Below are 21772 nucleotides of genomic sequence, written 5' to 3'. Positions count from 1 at the left end.
TTTTCTATAACTCAAAGAGTAAGACATCTAAGGATTCAACGTTAAAATTTGAAGTTATGTTTCACCTTTACGTTCATCTCTTTTTCTCTCAAAACAAAAAGTACGTTTACAATTTGGCACCTTTACGTACTTTTACATTTTTGCTGCATTATTTTCTTATTTCTCTCAGTTTTATGCTCCGTTTTACTTTTATACGTCTCTGTGTTCTCTCAATCTCTTATTTTTGTTCTCGTGTTAATTCACTTACCTTTTCTACAATTTTTTTCTTAGAAAAATTGTTGCTCTGATCCGGGTTCGAACACCCGACCTCCCCCGTCGTAAGTGGCGCTTATACCACTGGGCCACCGCGGGCCCCAGGTGGTGACCGTCTTTTGCAGATATTTTAACACAAACTTTTTAAATAAATCAACATTACAAACTATATAATTGTAATAATTTACCTAAAACGCAATTACATTCCGTTCAAAAGTCTGCGAATTAGCTCGAGAAAACATTTAACTCAGTTCACTAAAAATTTTTGGAGATTAAATATTTTCGTTTATTTTTTTTATAATTATAATATCGAACCCGGATCAGGTGTAACAATTTTTCTATGAAAAAAAGCGTAGACAAGGTAAGTGAAACAATACGCAAATAAAAATAAGAGATTGTGAGAACAAATAGACGTAAACGTAAAGGGGGAGACATTTAAAACCGGCAGAAATAAGAAAATAAAGCGTCAAAATAAGAAAATAATGCAGCATAAGCACATAAAGGTGGCAAATTGTAAGACCCAACCTGATAAATACTTTTTGGGAAAATATCTGCAATGTCCAACATTATTCGAAACGAGTTTTGATTGATGACATTTTGCTGAAAAATTCCTGAAACGTGCGTGAAAAATTACCCAACTGATTCGAAATTGAAACGTTAGAAAGCGCACGAGGGACGCTAAATTCGCAAATGAGCTGCACTTCATCAAATCTGGCCGTAAAATAATTTAATTTCGGCCTGTAATGCTAATTGCCCCCATTATCACTCTAATTGGGGTCCAATAGCAACATTTGCCGCCTGATTAATAACGCGAGTAACAAGTCATTTTTCTAATAACAATTGTGGATTACCTCCTGTATTACTTACGTTTATGGTTTTGGAAAAATGTGTAGTGCCATTAAAGTGAGTTACGACTCGAACAGTGTGTTGAATAAGTTTTCCCACTATGATAAAAGCAGTGTTACGGGAAAGTTTGACGACTGTCAGTGGCAATAAAGCCACGAAAACGCGTTCCAATTATTTATTTGCTTCCGATAATAGTAAAATCCTTTAAAATCTCTCTAATTCACTTATCTCTCGCGAATGGCGGAGCTCCAAAAGACGCTTTAAAGTTATCCTGGTTATAATCATGAGAGCGTTGGTAATAATTGACAAACGAGAGCTTTATCTTCAGCAATAAACAATGATACTAAAGCTGACGCAGTGAGGCTCCGGAATCCTCCTATGCAGTAATATACATTAATTAGTGGACACATTGAACAATACATGTCTTTGGATTTAACGTGAATTATGTTTACACATTCATAGCACATGCTAGCTGCTCAGTCTGTTAACAGTTTCTATATCTATTTGTTCTGGAGCTTGCGGTGGAGCTTTTAGTATTCCGGAGAAATACTGCAGTGATTTTTTGACGAAGAGTCTTAATTCATTTACCGACCAACATTCTGCAATAATCCCCAAATGGCAGGGGGAGAAATTGCAATGATTCATCCACCCTAGGGTGTGGCCTTGATCCCACTTTATTCAAGGACAGGCGTTAGTCATCTCACCCCTCAATTTTTCGCCAATCGATAAATTGAAAGTCCAATTAACCTCTGAAAACTTACGTTCTCGAGATCTAATCAACGGAACTCCGGAAATAAACAGCTACTTGTCACCCGAGGGGTTCTTTTATAACTCATAGAGAACTGTCGGAACTCGGTTCTTGTCTCTTGTGTATTCCCATGTAGTCTAATACATGTTGTCCCTTATTTATAGCCCATAATGTTATATTACATCCGTAGGCAATAGACGTATGAATTTGTTTCATACGCGGGCTGGCTCAGTTTTCACGTCATTTTTTCCGTCGCATCACATGGAAATTGGATTAAATTTCCGTAAAACAACGGATTTGTTCGAGACTGCTCAATTTTTGTTATGTAAAAGAAAGCAACAAAATGCGAGTGCTGAGTAACGTTTTAAACTAGTTGTTTGGTTTTGCAACTCTGAAGTAACAGTTTAAACGGTTATTAGAATTTAAAATCAAGGATTTACTGCTATTCAGAGCGTATTATTAAAATGACTTTTTATCTGAAAACAATAAGTTTTTAAGACGCTTATTTAGCAGCAAACAGGAGTAAAATAGTGGCGACAGATTAAGGATTATTTTAAGCGCATTGCGCAGTCATTTTCATAAACCCTCTTGCCATTTCATGCAAACCACTGCATTATACTTAACTGCACAATTTCCTCTTAATCTAAACAAAATCGGACTAAAACTGTTGTCAAAAAGTTAAATATTTGCCTCGAATTAGTTAGTATCAGAGTTGTTATCTCTCGCACAACCAGAGTTTCAACAATAATTACATCCTCCAAAGGTTACACTTTGGGTCAGTAAATCGCAATGAGCAAGTGCTCAATAAAGGCCAAGAGCCGTTATAAACCACCTACAAGAGATTTGCTTTTAATTGGCGCCGCATTTTTTGCATAACAAGTGGCTAGTCGTGAACAAGGCACAAAGAAAACTCAGATTTTGTACTTCTAAACTAATGATACTAATTCTAATCCCAGTTGCTGTCTGCCTGCTCAGCGCTATCATCAATCAGGCCAGAAAGCTTTCTGTAGTGTTGTCCCAGGTTTCTCCTTCAAGAAATTAAATTCAATACATTTACGGCCGGCATAAAACAAAGCGAGACGGTCGTTTTGCGAATTTTTCACCCCTCGGAAATTATTGCATTCGATTTGGCACCGAAAATTAAAAGCAATTAAATTTCGCGATAATTGCGAGAATCTGGGAATAAAGCGATCGATTTAAGCATGATTCTCGAGAAGACCGAGGCTCACAAAAATCCAATGATCTCTCTTTGAGTGTTTGTATTGTATATTTTGCCCCAATTTTTTCGTCAAGTGTTTGCGCTTATTTCAGCTGAAAAAGGTCCAAATTCAAATTTGCAAAAGAGCAAATATTTGAGGATTGAGCAACTCTTTCGTTAGACGTAGAAAAACTTTATTAATAAATTTATACAAAATGTTAAGTTGGGCTTAAGTTATTTAATATTTAATGTTGAAATGTTTGCCAACTACATCAAACAGCTTAAATGCTGCGCTGAACTCATTAAACTAAAAAATGAGGTTGGGATTATGTTTTTTAAACTTCGGAAGCAAAATAATAGTTTATTACAGTTAGTTTCAAAAAGCTTCGTCTCAAGTTATAAATTCCTCGTTGCTCAAGTTAAAGCTCGCTTCAATTAAAAAGGGACACGAACGATGTACACTATAAGCTCTTAGTTAATTGCTTCAGGATCACAATAAAAATTTATGTCAACACGTCGAAGACAACAATTTTTCGAACAAGTTTGCGCCAACTAATTACTGCAAAGTGTAGCTGAAATTAATTGGTCGTGGTTTGATTGCAAATCACACAGTTAACATCCCGCATAAGGTGGTTGAACAATTGTTATGATAGTCGATACAATGTCGAGCATCGTTCAGTGCGTGTAACATTTGGATTGTACGCATTGCAGGAATGACCGTCAGCTTTACGGCAGACCTCTGCGTATCTTCTTGAATTACGCGACCTATGGGACTGCAGGAACATCGAGACGAATTTTAACTTCTCTTGTCGTTTATCAAATACGTATACGAGCGGAAAATTGAGTTATAAAGTAACGTAATAAAATACATTTTCAGGTGAGGTCAATGAAGTTTTATTACAGTCTAGGTCTCGATAAATATTTGCCCAAGGACCGTAATTATAGCCTCTTTAAAATGTCGACTTGTTTTAATAATTTACAAGAAAGTTAGCGTCATATCGAATGTGCCAATCCATCACAAACTTGTGAATATTTAAAATCCGGGCAAAGTTTTTCCACTGTCGGATGCAATAAATGTTAATAGAAAAAGCTGCTAAATAAAGTATAATGATAAAACTAAATCAAAATCAGCTTTCACGTCAAAACGTATCCCACAGGATGTTATCTAAAAAACGAGTGGAATTTTAAACAGACGCCGAGATAAGGCAAATGTTTATCCCAAGGTGGAGTTCTATTCATCGTCCCGTTGGTTGGGTAAACAAAGACTTGTTTATCATAACGTGATGTGCATTTACTAATCCTAATAAAACTATTTTTACGAAGGAAAAATTTATTTAGTCACACGTTTCGTTTCGGAGTATTCATTTCGGCATACACCACATATTTTTGGACCCAGGGCCGTTGCTCGATTTTTTTGCCACCGAAAGATATATAACAATGCAGGGCCAGATACAGGACAAAAATAAAATAAAGAGCCGCCGCTATCCCGATGGCAATGTAATAATAACTGTTAATGTTGAGTTCAATGAGAGTGTCAGTAACGAAAAAAATGTTAATTCCAATTATGACAACGCCGAGGATTGTGAACACGACCCTCATGCCCCTGGAAGGATGGGTTAAAGTCTGTGCGATTTTTCCGAGTGACTTACAGGCCGTTTACGAATTCGCCCATAATTTTGGGATTGCTGGTGAAGGCGACCATCGGGATAATGGCGAAGGGCAGCTGCAGGCTCATGACGGCATTAAGGAAGTCGTTCATTGTAGTGAGTTCGTTTAGAGAGCTGAAAAAAGCGACGAAGAAAGTGGGGATCATGGCGATGCTCCGTGTGAATAGAACTCGCTTCCAGCGCGCCCATTGCAGGTCCAGGAACCCTTCCATGGCGAACTGTCCTGCGTATGTTCCTGTCATCGTCGAGCTCTGCCCTGCGGCCAAAATCCCAATAGCCCATATGTACATAGCAGCCGGGCCGTAAGCACATCCTAAATAAACTCCCCCTTTATAAATGTCCGCGTCCACGTATTCGTCATCCCTCTGAAAAATCCCCAAAGTGAAAGTTTAATCGAATTTATTCGTTTCGGATTATTAGTGAAATGAATCAACGAACCAAAACAATCAATTTTCCACATTATGCAGGAGGACTGAATTCTAATTGATTTTTTATCGGTCTGTACTCACCGGAAAAACTTCAACGGCTCGGTCGTAAACAAGAGATTCATTTTTGGGGCAATTGTTCAACTAAAACAGCCAGTGAGAAATTAGATCGTTCCGCGAGAGTGACTTACAATTTCATTGTTGGTTTTTTCGAACAGTCCGTAAGCGAAAACCGTCACGACAAATATGTTTATAATGAAACTGCAAACAAGGGCGATGGCGTTTTCGAGCATGTAGTACATCCGAGCTTCTTTGATTTTTTCCGGGCGGCTCCGGTCGACTTCGCGGGACTTGACTAAAGCGGAGTGCAGGTAGAGATTGTGGGGCATTAGAACAGCACCGATCACTCCGACGGCCTGGAGCAGCACATTAGCGTCGCAACCTTCACACCAAGGGATAAACAACCCTTTCATTATTGCGTCCTGTGGGGGAACAGACACTACGTACTCGTACCCAAACGTCAGACCCATTATTGTGATTAAAATCCCAAAAAACAGTTCCAACTTTCTCAAACCGTAGCGATCCAAGAAGAGAAAGGTAAAAGTGTCGGCTATAGTTATAAGACAGCCAGCCCACAAAGGTATCCTAAAAATAAACAATCGGACCCGTTCTCTCGACTTAACCCCACGAACGTACAATTTATTTGAGAGCAAATAAATGGCAATTGAAGTCCCGATCACTTCCTGCATATCTGACCCAATTACCGCTATTTCCACCATAATCCACAGAACCAACCGCGGGAATTTTCGGTACTGTCTGTAGCACATTTCGGCCAAGTGCAGCCCAGTCACAACCCCTTGAAAAATAATTTTGCGACTGGCTTCAGACCGTGTTGGACTTACCTAATTTAGAGGCAAGACTTTGCAATAAATATCCTAAAATAGTGGCAGCGAACAAAACCCAAAGTAATCTATACCGTCCAATAGCACCGGACTGAAGATCACTCTCGATATTTCCCGGATCTAAGTAAGCAATAGACATTAGAAATCCGGGCCCTGTAAATGCCCACAATTTGCGAAAAGAAAATCCATCCTAAAAGTTTTATTGGGGGAATAAATTTTCCCAACACTTGATTAAAATCAACCTTTTTCACTTGAGGTATTTTTATTTTGTTTTGAGTAAAGTACGTGTCCAATTCGAAGGTCTCGTAATAATAGCTCAAGGGTTGTTTTTTATCGGTTTCTTCGGCCATTTTGGGCGAAAATTGGACGCACTGGATTTTCGCAAACTAACTATTTTTAATAATACTTTTGTAGTTTTATAGGAAGGGTGGTTATCAGATCGATATCGGTATTTTTGACTTATCGGATTGATTTTATGCGGTTTTAGGCACGTTCGTGATAAGTTTCTCGAGTGGCTGAGATTGTTTACAAAGTCAACCATTATCACGACTTTATCCTTGCCACAGACTGAACAATAGACACAATGTTGCAACTTATTAATTTGAACCTCTTATAGAAAGGCAATGACTTGTTTTTTCTACAGATTTAAACCAATGAAAGAAGCAAAGCCCCACTATCCGGTCTCTGATGACCCTAGACCACATGTTTATTTTCAGGGATTTCTTAGTGCGTCTTTGGGGAAACATCGAGGAAACGTATAAGATGTTTCAGTATTTCCACTTTTGTTTATTCACTTTGCCACTTAAAGCCGAGCCGATTTTTCCGCCCCGCAAAGACAAATTAGTTTCAAGTAATGAGAATACCGACCTGACAAGATAAAGCTTTCTATAATTGAAGCAAACTTTATATTTACTGATATTAAGTTCAAGTTTATTGTTCTTGCTTAAACCATCAAACTCCGACTGAAGGTAATTAGAGTTATACAACTACTTGTAAGAGAGAGATTTTAAGACGTCAGCAAATAAATAACTTCTTAAAACACTACATGTTTCCTCTTCGGATCATTAATAACTATTCTAGAGCCAAACTTAAATTGCGCTGCAAGACAGTCGAATCGGAAATGGAAGAGAACAACCTGTTGGTTGAAACTTTCCGGACAGAATTAACTGGAAAGACATTCATGAATTAGCACGTTCAACTGATCGATTCAGGCAAAACCGCCGACTGTCCTAACTTATTTTACAAAAATGATAATTTGAAACTGACTCGCAAACAGCAGAAATGCATTTTTACCCATTTACTACGTCACGGTGTGGACTTTTATTCTGTTTTATTCCGTGCTAATGGAGCTGCCTTACAGACACAACTAAGAAAAAGCTCGCGTTTTAATTTTTTATTTGAAACTTGCGGCCACAAGGCACTAACTTTGGATGCGACTTTACCGGTTTAAATAAAGTAATAATAACAAAAAAATTTTGGCTGTATTTATAGTTTTAAAATATAACAGTTGCTGACTAAATAATTAAAATAAACTTTTGTTATTAAACAAAAGCTCTGTTTTTCTGCAAAATAGATTATTTGTAGCATATTTTATGAAAGTTTTAATTCTGTGTATTATTGAAATTGTTTTATTTGATTTGCGTTCGTCTGTTCGCATAAATTATTAGAGCATTGAATTTGCATGGAGTATTGACAAGATAATAGCAGATAAAAGTAGAATTTAAAAGCGACAGTGTTACAAGGTAGATATGAATTATTTATTTATCTAGTGTAGATGTTTACGATAACAGTTATGTAATAGAATGAATAGATTTCTGATTTTAATTTAAATAAACAATAGCTGGATACTCCAGAATGTGGAGTGTATTGGAGGACGGTATTGACCGATTTAATCCATTACGTCTAGTTACGTAAAATAATGTTATTGTCTTTATCAGACTATTGAATTTCATTGGTTATTGTGCGCATTGTAGATGATTGATAAGTGAATGTGATTCGCTCATTTGGGGCGTACAGCTTGTCATTTAGTTGATAAAAGCTCCTTATCTTGGGAGACCTGGCCAATAAAACACTGAATGAAACAGGCAACAATTTTGTTTATTTTTGTAACAATAAAAACAGGTAACAAAGTGTATGGAACGAGAATCAATAGTCATCGTCGTCCTCGGCCTCTCCATCATCATATTCCGCTCCATCGTCGCCGTCCTCTGTATAATGACCTGAATCACCATCTCCTTCATCATATCCTATTAATTCAGTACATGCATTTACATTAGTAGTGCAGTAACGTTACATAATTGCCTCGATAGCTAATAAATCAGCGGATTTTTACCTCCGTAATATTCGGCTCCAGCGTTCCCTCCCTCGACGTATCCTCCGGATTCTGCTTCTCCTTCGCTGTAATTTTCAGATTCCCCGTCCGTGTAGCCTTCCGAGTCACCGGAATCGGCGTAATAGCCGGAATCGCCCTCATAATCTTCAACAGCGCTCACGCCCTTTTTACCCCTTTAAAATGCGTTTTTTACGAGCTAAACTGCACTTAATTGTAAAAATAATTACAGCCGCTCCGACTAGATAGTGCTTTATTTAGTCGGCTGGCGCTTCATCGAGCAAAATTTTTAATTAAAAATTCTGAAATGTGACATAATTGATCGCTTTGTGTCGCCGAACCAGCAACAAAAGTGCCAAAGTGCGAATTTTGGCAGCTTTCTGATAAAATCTGGTATCGAACCTACGTGATTGATAAAACTGTTGACACTTATTTTCTAAATCTCGGATTGATTTTTCGAAACATAAAGTGAACAATAAAATTCATTTATTTATTCAGCACCCGAGCTGAATCGAATGTTATCTCATGAGGGCAACTGCAAAGACCGCCGACTGAAATTCTTTCAAACCATCATTTCAAAGTATAATAAAATGTCCTAAACAGAACGTTTTCCCAACGGAAGGACACTACAATAAAAATAGATGTGCACTTGAGACCGAAGAAAAGTTTGCGTTTAAATGAACGCGCTGATCGATAGTTGAAACAAAAGCACAGTTTGCTCTTCTTTCTTAATTTTAAAGCACGTTTAAATTGTGAATGGATCTCTTGGAAACGTCGAGTGAAATTATTAATGCACGTGTGCGTGATTCGGTGTCATTTCGCTTGAAATAAATTTTTACTTACTCATTGACGTTTTCCACTACTTTGTAAGCTTTCTTGGTTTCGGACCCGCCAGCACCTGAAAGCCGACACAAAACCAAATCCCATCCGATTACAAATTAAATAACTTTAATATAAATTGCATTCAATTAGTTAACCACACACTGCACTCCAAACAATGTTTTGAATGTAGCGTATAGTCAAGTACATCACGGGATATTAAATTTCGTAATTTAATTATCATTGTTTCATATTACTTCCACATTTATATTTCATTAAACTGTAAAATTGCAAATCCTTTATCTAAACAACAATAATTCAGGTACGCAATTAAATTCCTGATTGCTTACCATCGGAATGTTTGCCAGCTTTCCCGGTGTCCCCGGCACTAGCTTTGTCCGATTTCCCGTACTCCGAGTGAATTTCGTACCCGTATTTGTCCCCATCCTTCTTGTGGTAGCTGTCGAAGTGGTGGTAGCCATCGCTGCCCTTGTCCTGCGTTTTCTTGCGGTAGCCTTGCACGTCGCCATCGGCGTCCTCTTTGTCGCCATAGGTGTGCAGGAAAGCTTCTTTAGTTCCTGCAAGAAAGTGTGATTAAAACCCGCTTTCCTGAAAGTTTAGCAATGCGTTATCGAAAGTGACACAAATTCAGATTGATGCGGCAATTTTCCGCTTGAGTGAAGAGCCTGCTCACCTGGCTGCAGGAGGTCCTCGATATGCTCGGGAACGATGGCTCTGGCCTCCCGAACGGTGGACTCCACCACGGCGGTGTCGTCCCCCAGCTCCTGCATCAGGTCGTCCTGGGTTGGAAGGGCGAAAACAGCAGGCAGCAGCAGGAAAAAAAGTGTGGCACTTTTACACATGTTTCGAAGCTAAATAAGCACGCCCTAAGCCGGATTTATTGACGGTCAACAAAAACCACCCTTTAGGGAAGATAATGCAGAAAAAATGAAATATGCACGTTTTAACACCAAGTGCTTTTTAATGCACCTATTTGTTATAGCAGAAATATCGGTGTTTGCTTTAGCTGTGTTCACAGACTTGTAAATTCGCTCTACTTATAACTGTGCATTTTTTTTTCGTCTGAGGAGGTTTGGAAGGGAGAGATTTTTTCACTGCGGTTTGGGTTATACAATTCTTCAGTGATGTAAGTCGGCTGATGACGAGCCGATTGGCGATTGGAATCATCGACCCGAAAGAGGACAAACCAAAATTAATCAACAATTAATTCTATTACGCAAAACTGTGGCAACGAAAGATACTGTCATTCAAAATTCCAGTCATGGCATCACTCTTTCGAAAACTTCCCATCCCAAATCTCCGTAACTTCATCAAGAGAAACATTAAAACTGCCTGCCAGAAAAAAGTGAGTCCCTTTTCGGTCCTTGACAATTCTCAGTCCCGAGTTACAGAAAACCAAAAATTATTTAATCGTCAGACCGACTGTTGACGATTATGACCAAATCCTCTGTCTCATGCGCCGTGCTTATTACCCTGAAGAGCCCACATGTAGCTCTCTAGCATTCAAACCCACAGTCGTTTTCGACGATATAACCATCCAGAGCCTCAGTGAAGGTTACTCTTTGATTGCCAAATGCAAATACAATGGAGACATTTTGGGGGCGTGTATTAACGAAACCTGTCACTGTTGGGACCCCGATATTAAAGACAGTCTTGCCTGTAAAGTCAGCGATGTCAAAAGTCGACAGTTGTTGCATTTTTATGCCCACATCCAGCGAGCCCCTGACCTGTGGCGGAAGTACGGAGTACAAAAAATATTCGAGGTAATTGGGTGCAGTCCAAAAAGTGTTTGTTGGGAAAAGTGTTGCAGATTTGTTACTTGTTTGTGAGAAAAGACCAGCGGGGCAAAGGCATTGCTTACGACTTGACAGAAAAGTCAAGAGTCCTTGCAGCCGACTGTGGATTTTCCTTAGTCAGAATTGATGCGACTAGCAACAACACGTAAGAAATTTTTTCGCACTTTAATTAAACTCGAGATTATTTTCCACGATTGGATGTTTGCTGATAATGAGCATAGAAACACGAGATTAATTTAAACTTTAAGCACACACTGCGCTAGTTAATAGCTAAATAATTATCCAAATTGATAGAACTACGTGTCTAAACTTTTGAACATTGTTAGAAGACACCAGCAGCCATAATTATTAAACATGATCGTCAGTCTTTTATTTTGCGCGAAATTGTTGGAGTTTATATTTTGTCTAGGGAGCTGTAATTAAACCCTTGAGTTTCTTGTTTAAACAACCAAAATAAAGTTGTCTATCTGAAAGCTAGAGCGGTGGAAAGCTGACATAAATAGATATCTGTCTGTGTTAGGATAGGGTAAGATCGAAACGAGACGAGACGGTAATAATTTAATTTAAGCGAACCGAATTGAGTTTTCAGATGTCTGAATTTTATCAGAGATAAAAACGTTATTAATTGCAAGTATTTATCTGAACCAACAACGTGAAATTAATTTTTTTATTAAAAATCTCATTTTGGTGATCTTTGTTGTTGCAGAAATCCTCTCTCCCGAGCATTTTTTCAGTGACCTGAATTTAAAAATTTACTGGGAGCTACATTTTACTTAGCTTTTGGTGGAGTCTGAAATCGGTTTTATAACTTTTTTAATCCATTAGAGACGACACTAAAAGCCAATCTCCAGTTTATAAATTTGAGAAAATATAGAATTCGCGTTTTGCGTGTTAATAATTTCGATGATTGCCTGAATGTTAAATTAGCTCTCAAACAGAACTAGCGTTTGTTGCGCCGTGAAAAAATCCATTCACACTCGTGCTGAAAAATTCATTCTCTACTTGAGTGAAGCGCGTCGTGATTGACTTTTTAACCCATATTTCCTTCAACAAAACCGAATTTCGTGTCGATTTTTTGCTCTTTTTCTTGTTTGTTTTTTTCTAATAACATTGCGTAAATGTTTGCCCAAGTTAATTTACTTTTTTACAGAGCGAAATTGTGCGAGAAAATGAAATTGAAACTGGTCGAAGAGATCCCCTATTGCACGTACGTGGGCGCCGATCAAAGGCCCATTTTTCGGCCACCCGACCCCCACAAGTCCGTAAAAATTTACGTCGACGATGAGCCACAAAAAAACGCTTTACTACTAAAAAAATAGACTTTTCAAATGCTGAGGTTTTATTTAAACAAAGTAAAAACAGTGAAAAGGACCAGTTTCACGGCACGGAATCGAATTGTTCACAATTGTGGTGAAACTGGCCGGTGTATAACAAAATATGGCATGTCCGTAAAAAATTCAACTATGTTTGCATGTTGAGTCGAAACCGCAAGCTCGCTTTCACTGATTTAAGCCGAATTGGTGGAAGGTAGCGATGCATAAAATTGCAACAGCTTTGTGAAGAGCAAAAACTAGTGTTTCTGGGAGTATCCGAAGTGTTTGCCTGACTCTGAGGCCTTTTTCTTTGCGTAATCGTTGTAATGTTTGTGGTGCGACTTGTGGCCCTTCTTCCCCTTGAAGCCCTTGTGTTCGTCGATAACGTGCCCTTTGTCACTGAAGCCCTTCTTCCCGAACTTGTCGTCGTGGTGGCCCGAATGGGCGGATCCGCCCTTTTTATGGGCTCCTTCCTTCTTGGCGTAGTGCTCGTGATGATCCCCGTACTTGTCGTGGAACCCACTCTTGTGATAATCATCGTAAAACTTGTGTTCTTTGTGGTACTCGTCCCTGTGGAACTTATTATGGTACCCCTTGGTCTTGTGGCCCTTTTTGTGCCCTTTTTTCTCGCCGAATTTGGCCGCCTTGTGCGATTTTTTCCCCTCGTGGAACTTCTTGTAATGTCCAGCTTCGTCATGGTGTTTGTCGTGGTGGCCTCCCTTTTCGCCGTATTTCCCCGACTTGTATTTTTTTCCATGTGTTTCGTGTTCTCCGGTGTCGTGGTGGTGGTCAGACTTGTATCCTTTATCGCCTTTGTGTCCGTGGTCGGAGTATTTTTTGGCGTGGTACTCCTTGCCTCCACCTTCTTTTTTGCCACTTCCACCACCTCCCCAATTCGACGCCGATGCGACTAAATACTCCGGAAACCCGAAACTGAAGTCATCTCGGAGGAAACCGACTCCGGTGTTGTAGAACGGAGCGAAACTAATTTGGCCTGCCGCCGCTAGGCGAGTCAGCAGTGTTAAAATATTGACAACTTTCAACGGAAACATTGCACAACTAAAGATCTGACGGTTAAATGTTGCTTTTATATAGTCATTTCTAGTACGTGATGGCGTCACTGCGCTTCCAGTCGGAAGTAAAGGAGAGGATGGATGGATTCTCGGTTTTAAGATTAATTACTTCGCCAAAAAACGACTTAATTTTCTGGTTAAAACGATTAAAACGCGGTTTTAATTTTCAACTTCTTTGCGAGTTTCGTAATTAAAACGGCGAGTAAAAAATTGTTGCGATATATTTGGATATGGCAGTGTGTGTGTGGCTTAATTGATTAATAAGAGTAATTGGGGACCAGAACCGTACAATCCAATTTCGAGGGTCCATTTGTAACAAAAATAACCTATTTAGCTTCTGCTGATGATAAGCAAGTCAGCCGTATATTAAAACAATCCCCAAATAAATCCTTTGCTGGTGTGGACAGCAAAGGGTAATTAGAAATATGAGCTACGCACATTTCAGATTAAATTGTTGAGAATTTCATTTATTCACGTAATATTTTTCAGTTTGATTTATTCGTTTCGTTTGAAGAAAATCAAAACGAAAGCATATGCAAAGACTGAATTAACTGTTCGGTTTCAGCATTTTATAAAAAGTTATTATAACAAGCATCTCAAAGTATCTCAAAGCAAACTTGCTGAACCAGCCAATCACTTTGAAAACACCGAAATATTGATTTTACAACAAATTATAACTCACTTTATACACACTTTGCTTCTGCAAGGTACGAGAAACTTTAGACGTTTGTTTTTGTTTTAATTAATGTAACTTATTTTTATTGATTAATATAAACACTTCAAGACGGTTTGTCTTTTTTTGAATTGAAACCACGCTCTTAATCCGAGAAGTATGGCAAAATGAGTAAGAAAAAATGCAATAAGGAGGAATAATAGTATAGATCTTTCTCGAACTGAATGACTGTGGAATGTTGCTTTTCTCTGGTCTCCCCTACATGAAATAAAACAGAGTTTAACATAGACCGCCAACAATACACGTTAACTAAACGCGTTCTGCTTTACCGACTGAGTAGAATCAATATTTGAATAATTTTTTTGAATGTGATGGTATTTTCTTAATTTATTATTTATGGGACTGTGCCGCCGTTGATAGAAAGCCAACATTGTTAATAAATAATTTTATTGATTATCAAAAAACTATACAAGTATTTTACAATTTGTAGACACAACAACCTTATAAATATGTATGTTTGCGTTAATTTCACTTTGAGAAATAGTTTCGCCTGATGAATATTCAGTATACAGAGTTCATGAAATGGCCCCATCTAAAAACAAATCTCTCGAACATAATTTTAGCCATAATTTTACTAGCGGAAAAATTTCACAAATATCAAGCTATATATACGGAGAGAACAACGTTTTTACTCGATCACATTCATTTTATTATCATAAAAAAATGTGTATATGGAACCTTAATCTTCAACAATGTTTTATAAAATGCTTTAAAAGTGAATTTGCTAAGCTACTTAGACCTAGAGTTTTGTAATACTGTTAATTTTATTTACATTTCGTGCAATATTTATTTACACTGTAAACCGGTCTTGGTTCGTTCATACCATTTTTAAGAACTTTACAAAATTATTTTATTAAAAATATCTTTGTTTTATCAAATTCAGTCATTCAAGAAACGTTTCGGTAATACTGCTAAAGGAGTGAGTAACTAAGCTAGGAAATCAAGCAGTCATTCAAATTATTACCATGTGGGCGTCCCTACCTAGTTTATAACAATAAATGGTTCAATTTTTGCGATTTATATTAATATCAATTCCTCTCTCGGTTAATCTCACTAATATTAATATTAGAATGTTATTTAATACCCTTCACATCATGAACAAATCAAATAACAAACACAAATAAATACCTAACAAATTACAAAACTGCAAAGATTTCTATTACGTATCACGAATAGGTAGTTTGGCATTTTTGGGAATAAAAAACTTTATTATATACTAGGTAAAAACAAATTATAATATATAATAATTTGTTACAAATCAGTCATAATCACCATATTTACCAAAGCAGTCATTTTAGATTTTTGTTTATCGAAAGAGTGAAATTTTGTACTTTTTAATGTCTATTATTGTTACAAGTTAGAGCAAAAAATCACAAAACACAATAATATGAAAACAACATTTTGAAAAAGCACTTTATTTAATCCAGGAAATGGTGAACCATCAGCGGCGTGGAAGGTTTCTGTTTATGCAGTTTTTGTTGCACTTTGCACTGCTTCATCGTGTGATACTTCGTCTTGTTGCTTGTCTGCCTCGTCCATTTATTTCCGAGTTCTTCACTAGGAGCGATTTTTTTCATTTTATTTGAACTTTGTACGCAACGACTACCCTAGAAAAATAACTTTCTGTTACAATAGTGCAGTCTTGGGTTATTTAACGTTATTGTTAGTTCAAGTCCTAGAAGTTTGTTCAAAGGTTGGACTGGTCACAATAGGGAACAGTTTTACCAAGTTGGGAAACAAAGAGTGTCTTTGTTGAAAGTTTGATAAAATATTCAAGTGGGTTTGAAATTTATTAAAACGGAATTGAGTCAATAATCAAGAACAATTCGGGGCGCTTTTATGATCCATTCGGCGAGCAATACTCAGGAATGTATTAGTCCGGAGACTACTTACAAGTAACAACGTGCTACAATTGTCGTAGGCCCTGGCTTTATGGCTCAATTCGCTTTTAAGTTGCCATCCGTGTAAATAGACGTGTGGGCTTATGGGGGGCTCGCCTCTCCGTATCCGCAAAATTGACTGCCATCTATAAAAAAGACATCAGAAACGAAATTTACGTATTGATTTTTCCGACCGTGTGATCAGTTGAAAGAGGCGTGAACTTTGACCGAATTTACGCAAAATTTTCGAGGCTCCGAACATCGCCTCCTGGTAGGAGGTGCACACGGAGAGGGCCCTCCAGTACAGTTGGAGGGCCTGAAGATTGTCGCCTTTTCCCAGCAGCCAGTGGCCGTAAATGGTGCTGTAGTAGGGGTCTCGGGGGTTGAGCAAAGCCACTTTTTTGAGTAGATTGTTGACGCTTCGGTCGTTTGGTCCTCTGAGTCTTGCTAGTTCGATGTAGGCCGGCGTGAAGCGGGGCTCGAGGCTGATGCACCTCTTCAGCATGTGCTCGGATTCAGCCGTGCGATTCAATTTCCTGAAAAACGTTGTTTCGGTGATAATTTTGCGGTAAATAACATGTTGTGTGTCTGAAAGCATGTTTGCCGCAACCGAGACCGTTGTCCTGTTTAGTCTCGCATGCCAGAGCCAAATCCGGTCAAATGAATAATTTCGTATCAATTAGAGACGAATTACCTATAGAGCTGTCCCAGATTGTAGTGCGCATTGACGTGGTCGGCCGAGTAGCGGATGGCCGCCAAGAAGTGCTGCTCAGCTTCCTGCTCGTTGCCCAGCAAAGTGCCCAAATTGTTGTGGGCGCTTGCATAAGTGGGCCACAGCCTGGAATCGATCGCGACTGCATTAATCCACTTCAAATAAAGCAAATACTCACTTCAAAGCCCGGTGGTAATGGGACTTTGCTAATTCAGGTCTCGCCGAATCCCGCAGAAAATTCGCGTAGTTGTAATGCATCTTGGCGTTGTGCGGTAATGTCATTAGCCCGGCCCTGGAAAAGTTTACATTTCAAGGGATTTGGAATTTTCGATTAACTTTTCCCGATTATTGTAAGTTACCTCAGGAGGGATTCGCGGGACCGCCAGTCGCGATTACGCACGACCGTGCGTAAACAATTTGTGGTCAATAGCAGCATCACGCAGCAAACTATCGTCTGGCGATGTTTAGAATAAGAAGTCCACAAGACTTGGATTCCATATACTACAAGGAGGGTACAACCTAAGCTGCAATTTTAGGCGAAATTGGAGAAAAAGAGCGCAAGTTTGTTATATTCTTACCTAGGAATATACAAGACTCTCTCAGCCACTACAAATCCTACAGTAACAACCAGATTAGCTGCCGGCAAGAACGGCAAAATGAGCAACATGAGGCCAAGCACCACCGGAATATGCTTCTGATTCTGAGGGAAAAATAATTTATTTGGGGGTTTTACGACAAAAGTTTGATAAATGTGTTTTATGTTAATGCGGAAGTAACGAATCTTGGAGAGCAAATATTAGAGCAACATTATGATATTATTTGCCTTTTTCTGAAGAAGCGGTTGGGAAGAGATACAAGTATAAGGAAAAATGCTTTTAGCATTTTATAGCATTATTTTTATTTCCTGGAATGTAGCGCTGTATACTTAATACTAGCATACGTTATGTAAATGTAAATATTTCCGTTACATTAAACTGATATGAGATACGCGGTCAATACTTTACTACCAACATTTTCGAGGGCAACGCGAGCTTTTAGAATCCTTGTGTAGTTTTTGTGTGCCAAGCCGGAGGAAGTATTGACTGTATTCAGTCTGGAAATTAAATTGTTTGCTCGTGTTGGAAGCGATAAGTGTCTGTGACAGTCAATCCGGTTAAAAGATATGTCGGTGTCAGATCTCCGAATTTAAAACGTCTGCTAATGGCAATTGCCTGAGCCAAGGTGCATCAACTCTGAGCAGTTTCGAGAAGGTTAATTCGGTGCCAAGTTCTCGTATATGTACACAGAAACAATCGAATTCTGTTTAACAACAGGAACAAAGGGATAAAGCCCACACGGAACTTGCAGTGTGGGTTTAACTCACCTCAAAGTCGCAGAGACTTCTTATTACAAGCAGTGCCGCCACTCCGAAGAAGAAGCACGTCATCAGATTCCTCGAATCTGAGAGTGACGTTACTAGGGGTATCGACCCCATCTGCCAATCATGCGACAGCGTCGCAGGACACAGCAGGAGCCACCAGTTGAACGCCGCCAAGTAGCAGAAAGTTAACACTCTGTGAAGATATTCAGGATTATGAATTGTGGAGGCCGGAACTTTGCAAACATACTGGCATGTGTTTACTCCTTAGATCTTTGCCATGCCTTTGGCATGCTAAAACCGCTTTGCAGGGAATTATCCCGCGTAATCCTGCAGAGGTTATGATTACACGAGAAAAAGCAACTCAAATATTTGGGCTCCAGCAGGTTTCTAACATGAGTGAAAGCCCGGAACGGTGTAATTGCAGTTAAAAGGAATCGGAGCTTTTGTGCGATTTTAATGTATTCTAATGGTTTTTGGATTTTCGGGCCTAAAGCGCGTATCACTTTCGCTGGGGTTGAAAGGTTTCAGGTGCTTGGACACTTTTAACGGCGGTTGGAGGTTTTTTACGGAATTTCACACACTTTTACAAGCGGTTAAAGTTTCACGGACTAGGTGATTACGGGGCTAAATCCTTTAAATAATTTTAAATTGCAAGACGTGATTTAATGTGAACGAAAAGTTTTAAATTTAATTTCAGCCCCATAACGTTTAAGTTGAAATATGTCCTGGATTTATCTCCAAAGTTCACGAAATTTTTGATAAAAAAATAAAAAGCTTTGGCTTTTGTTATGTATTAAAATTGGTATAGTGTATTATTTGTAATAGAGATTTATTGGCCAATTTATTTAAATGCAGTTTCGGTGAAATGCATTGACGTGGCGTTGTAAATTTAAATGAGTTTTGGGAGAACAATTACATGTTAGGAACATTAGCAAAGAAAAGTCGTAAAATTGGCCGTGGTAATTCGTTTAGGGAAATTTGAAGGGGTGAAGTTTATTAGATTTGGTTGAAAGTCGTTTAAACCTTTCTTTGAGTTGATGTGGGGTCAAGCATGCTTCAGTTTTGCATTTTAAAATATTTAGTTAAAGCCGAGGCGAGTGTAAAATATGTATCCTTTGATGAAACAATTTATTTCATCCGCCCGGCAACATGGCTGTACAAAGTAATCATCTTGCGGTGTTATTAGTTATGTCTTGAAGCTTTAGTATCAAACTATAATATGTTATATGTTGCCGCATTAATACAGTGCTATTATGTCTCGTTAAAACCATTAACCTCATACGTAATCGGATTGTGAGTTAGCAGCTTCGAAGCCCTGAAACCTGACGTAAGATTTCATTCCCTTGGGTGTAGTTCGGGTGAAGAAAGCTATATTTCTTGTTTAACTACTTCTTGCTTTTTATATAACTGCTGAAATTTACTAGCATTGTTAAATCAAAATTTCATTATTTAGATTTTATTTGCTTTTATGCGAACGAATTTTTCCGAGACGTTGCAGAAATACATAAATCCACAACCTTAAAAATACGAAAGCAATTTATGGACAAAGCAGGAAAAATAAACAGAACGCGCATTACAAAGATTGTAAATGTTATGATTTAATTAAACACCATATCAAGATAAACAACAATTCTCTATTAAAATATTTATTTAGTTTCCGTACAATGTCGAAGAACTTTCTGTAATAATATTTGTCTCTACTTTGGCGTATCGTACCGTGTGCTGAAATCCTTGCAATAACAAAACGTTCACTCCACTGATAACCTCGCATAGCAAAATGCGACTCTGGAGACACCAATAAAACAAAAATATAAATATTTCGCACAGGAAAACAATTTACAACCGCGATATACTGGCCCCAAACAAATATATTCTCATACAGAGCGCGGCCGAATATTTCATCCCAGACTCAATTATGCTTTTCACAAAGTAAACATTTTTTAATAATTTTCTATTTTGCATTTTTGAATTGCTATAAATCAGCTGAGCCAAGGTGGCATAAATTCAACCCCTGTTATCAGCAGCACCCCGCATTGAATTTCCGTGATGTTACGACTTTGCGACTATCGACAACTGGTCGAAACGAAACTTTATCGTTGACAAACTTTTCATAAAGTCCGTATTTCGTATTATTTTCGATTCGAACTTTCGGAATTCCGTAATTGCAAAAGTTCGACTTATAAACCATGGAACCGTAATTGCCACCGGGGACTAATTCAATATCTACGTGTGTTTGCGATAATATATTCGGCGTATTTCTGTTTTAGTTCGGTTTTAATCTAACGGACAGTCGATTTTCATTTGCCTGGTTAAATATTTAATTTCGGCTAAATTAGGAGCGGGAAAAATTGGAATTAAATGTTTTCGTGTTTGATCAATACACACGAAAATATGGAAAATAGGAACACGGAAAAGGAAATAATTTCCTATTATCTTACCTCACATAGAGAGACGGATGGAAAGCTGTGGGATTATCCTGTTGCGAAAACTTGGGTAAGGATCCTTGTAAAAGAGCCAGTCTGATGGCAAGTAATATACCAAGCTGTAATAAGAAACCTTTATTTTATACACATATCTTTGCGAGAAAACTTAATAAAAATACACCGAATAAGAACAAATGTACTCTTTTATAGTTGCGAGCAGCTGCGACTTGACTTAAATTTTCTTTAAGACACTCTTACTTTTACTACTCGGTGATTTTTTCAAAACATCAAAAAATCGTATTTTGAACTTTTTCAATATATTAAAAAAGCGCAAATATGGCAAAAATAATAAAATCAAAGGAGGGTAAAACAGGTCTTAAACATTTTCATAGCCCTTGTGAAACGAGTCATTTTAACTTTTATTAAATTGTGGTAAATAAAATAAAACTTTACACAAGGTATAGAAACGCGCTGTAAAAGCTATTACAGCACAGACGCACCATAAAACAATATTAAACGTAATATATTTTCGTATTTAATGGTTCATTTAATTTCCAGAAATGTAATAAATGCGTCGAGTATTCTCTCGCTGAATTATAAAATGAATGGGAGTTTTCGAGCGCCATAGCAAAAAATGCATTACACTCACATTTTTAAAATTAGCCGCGAAAAGCAAAATTTCGAAACGAGTGCTCGCCGAATTATGCAAATATATGGCGAACAAAAAATTGTATTTGTGAGTTGCGAGTTTGATGAAACGAATTTGTTTTAGGTCCATTTTAATTTGCATAAATTTCCATGAAAAGTTTCGATAAGTCGCATTAAAAAATATTTCGAACTATTCGCGAGCTTTAATTTATGTATCGCCCCGTTATCTTATCCGGTCCATAAAGCAGGATCAATTTCGAATCCGAAAATTTGTTAAAGGAGTATAATTTTTTAAATGAGTGGTAATGATTCAGATGTCTTCGTTCACTGGCAGCGAATCTTTTTCACGCCGGGTGAGTGATTGCGGCGAATTTATTGTTCCGTATAATGCCGTTGTACCACACACAAATTAAATTTGCTGTAATTATTCAAATTAATTAAATAAATGGCCGAAATGACGCAACAATGCTGGCGAGCATTGCTCGAAACTTAATCAATATTTTAATGAAAGACAGCGCTTTGTGGCCATTTACCGACTCTATCAATGCATAACGTGAGGTAAATTAATTTATCTTCAGGTTTATACGAAATTTTCGTCTATTGTAGTTACCGTTCCAATTCGGTAAC

General features: G+C 38.0%; 5 protein-coding genes across 5 annotated transcripts in view; 1 reads left to right on the top strand and 4 right to left on the bottom strand.

The window, feature by feature from the left end:
- Nucleotides 1-4356: 4356 nt before the first annotated feature.
- LOC662599 (protein Malvolio) lies at nucleotides 4357-6453 on the bottom strand. Its single transcript, XM_968686.4, has 7 exons — nucleotides 6281-6453; nucleotides 6039-6228; nucleotides 5833-5992; nucleotides 5328-5781; nucleotides 5221-5280; nucleotides 4694-5076; nucleotides 4357-4647 (listed from the first exon to the last, which is right to left on the bottom strand). The coding sequence occupies exons 1-7, from the start codon at nucleotides 6386-6388 to the stop codon at nucleotides 4383-4385; spliced, it is 1620 nt and encodes a 539-aa protein (XP_973779.1). The 5' UTR covers nucleotides 6389-6453; the 3' UTR covers nucleotides 4357-4382.
- Nucleotides 6454-8114: 1661 nt separating this feature from the next.
- LOC103315244 (uncharacterized) lies at nucleotides 8115-10226 on the bottom strand. Its single transcript, XM_008203432.3, has 5 exons — nucleotides 9881-10226; nucleotides 9537-9764; nucleotides 9211-9265; nucleotides 8371-8543; nucleotides 8115-8284 (listed from the first exon to the last, which is right to left on the bottom strand). The coding sequence occupies exons 1-5, from the start codon at nucleotides 10047-10049 to the stop codon at nucleotides 8184-8186; spliced, it is 726 nt and encodes a 241-aa protein (XP_008201654.1). The 5' UTR covers nucleotides 10050-10226; the 3' UTR covers nucleotides 8115-8183.
- Nucleotides 10227-10414: 188 nt separating this feature from the next.
- LOC662664 (uncharacterized) lies at nucleotides 10415-12336 on the top strand. Its single transcript, XM_968748.4, has 4 exons — nucleotides 10415-10552; nucleotides 10599-10970; nucleotides 11018-11148; nucleotides 12154-12336. Exons 1-4 carry the CDS (start codon nucleotides 10469-10471, stop codon nucleotides 12320-12322), a joined length of 756 nt encoding a protein of 251 aa, XP_973841.1. The 5' UTR covers nucleotides 10415-10468; the 3' UTR covers nucleotides 12323-12336.
- Nucleotides 12325-13647, bottom strand: LOC662697 (histidine-rich glycoprotein). The gene has a single exon (XM_968780.4). The coding sequence runs from the start codon at nucleotides 13366-13368 to the stop codon at nucleotides 12574-12576; it is 795 nt and encodes a 264-aa protein (XP_973873.1). The 5' UTR covers nucleotides 13369-13647; the 3' UTR covers nucleotides 12325-12573.
- An 845-nt stretch (nucleotides 13648-14492) lies between these two features.
- The window catches only part of LOC662726 (protein O-mannosyl-transferase TMTC1), a 75427-nt gene continuing 68147 nt past the window's right edge, over nucleotides 14493-21772 (bottom strand). Inside the window, exons 7-15 of the mRNA XM_015985364.2 lie at nucleotides 20513-20616; nucleotides 18078-18267; nucleotides 17293-17414; nucleotides 17074-17238; nucleotides 16893-17006; nucleotides 16697-16840; nucleotides 16197-16538; nucleotides 16016-16148; nucleotides 14493-15729 (exon numbers count right to left, since the gene is read on the bottom strand). Coding sequence (XP_015840850.1) covers nucleotides 15541-15729; nucleotides 16016-16148; nucleotides 16197-16538; nucleotides 16697-16840; nucleotides 16893-17006; nucleotides 17074-17238; nucleotides 17293-17414; nucleotides 18078-18267; nucleotides 20513-20616 — 1503 coding nt within the window. The 3' untranslated portion in view covers nucleotides 14493-15540. The remainder of the gene's footprint in view (nucleotides 15730-16015; nucleotides 16149-16196; nucleotides 16539-16696; nucleotides 16841-16892; nucleotides 17007-17073; nucleotides 17239-17292; nucleotides 17415-18077; nucleotides 18268-20512; nucleotides 20617-21772) is intronic.

This window comes from Tribolium castaneum, chromosome 4, assembly GCF_031307605.1.
Source record: "Tribolium castaneum strain GA2 chromosome 4, icTriCast1.1, whole genome shotgun sequence".
Classification (NCBI taxonomy): Eukaryota; Metazoa; Arthropoda; class Insecta; order Coleoptera; family Tenebrionidae; genus Tribolium; species Tribolium castaneum.
This window is presented reverse-complemented; position numbering and strand designations above follow the sequence as displayed.

Bases quoted from the DNA above. Each gene is read 5' to 3' on its own strand.
- LOC662599 (XM_968686.4), bottom strand. From the start codon at position 6,388: ATGGCCGAAGAAACCGATAAAAAACAACCCTTGAGCTATTATTACGAG. The intron at 5,281-5,327 runs GTAAGTCACTCT...TGGCTGTTTTAG, and splicing joins AAAAAACCAACAATGAAATT to TTGAACAATTGCCCCAAAAA. The intron at 4,648-4,693 runs GTAAGTCACTCG...CCATCCTTCCAG, and splicing joins GGCGAATTCGTAAACGGCCT to GGGCATGAGGGTCGTGTTCA.
- LOC103315244 (XM_008203432.3), bottom strand. From the start codon at position 10,049: ATGTGTAAAAGTGCCACACTTTTTTTCCTGCTGCTGCCTGCTGTTTTC. The intron at 9,765-9,880 runs GTGAGCAGGCTC...ACTTTCTTGCAG, and splicing joins CGAGGACCTCCTGCAGCCAG to GAACTAAAGAAGCTTTCCTG. The intron at 8,544-9,210 runs GTAAGTAAAAAT...CGCATTTTAAAG, and splicing joins GTAGTGGAAAACGTCAATGA to GGGTAAAAAGGGCGTGAGCG.
- LOC662664 (XM_968748.4), top strand. From the start codon at position 10,469: ATGGCATCACTCTTTCGAAAACTTCCCATCCCAAATCTCCGTAACTTC. The intron at 10,553-10,598 runs GTGAGTCCCTTT...CCCGAGTTACAG, and splicing joins AAACTGCCTGCCAGAAAAAA to AAAACCAAAAATTATTTAAT. The intron at 10,971-11,017 runs GTAATTGGGTGC...AAAGTGTTGCAG, and splicing joins GAGTACAAAAAATATTCGAG to ATTTGTTACTTGTTTGTGAG.
- LOC662697 (XM_968780.4), bottom strand. From the start codon at position 13,368: ATGTTTCCGTTGAAAGTTGTCAATATTTTAACACTGCTGACTCGCCTA.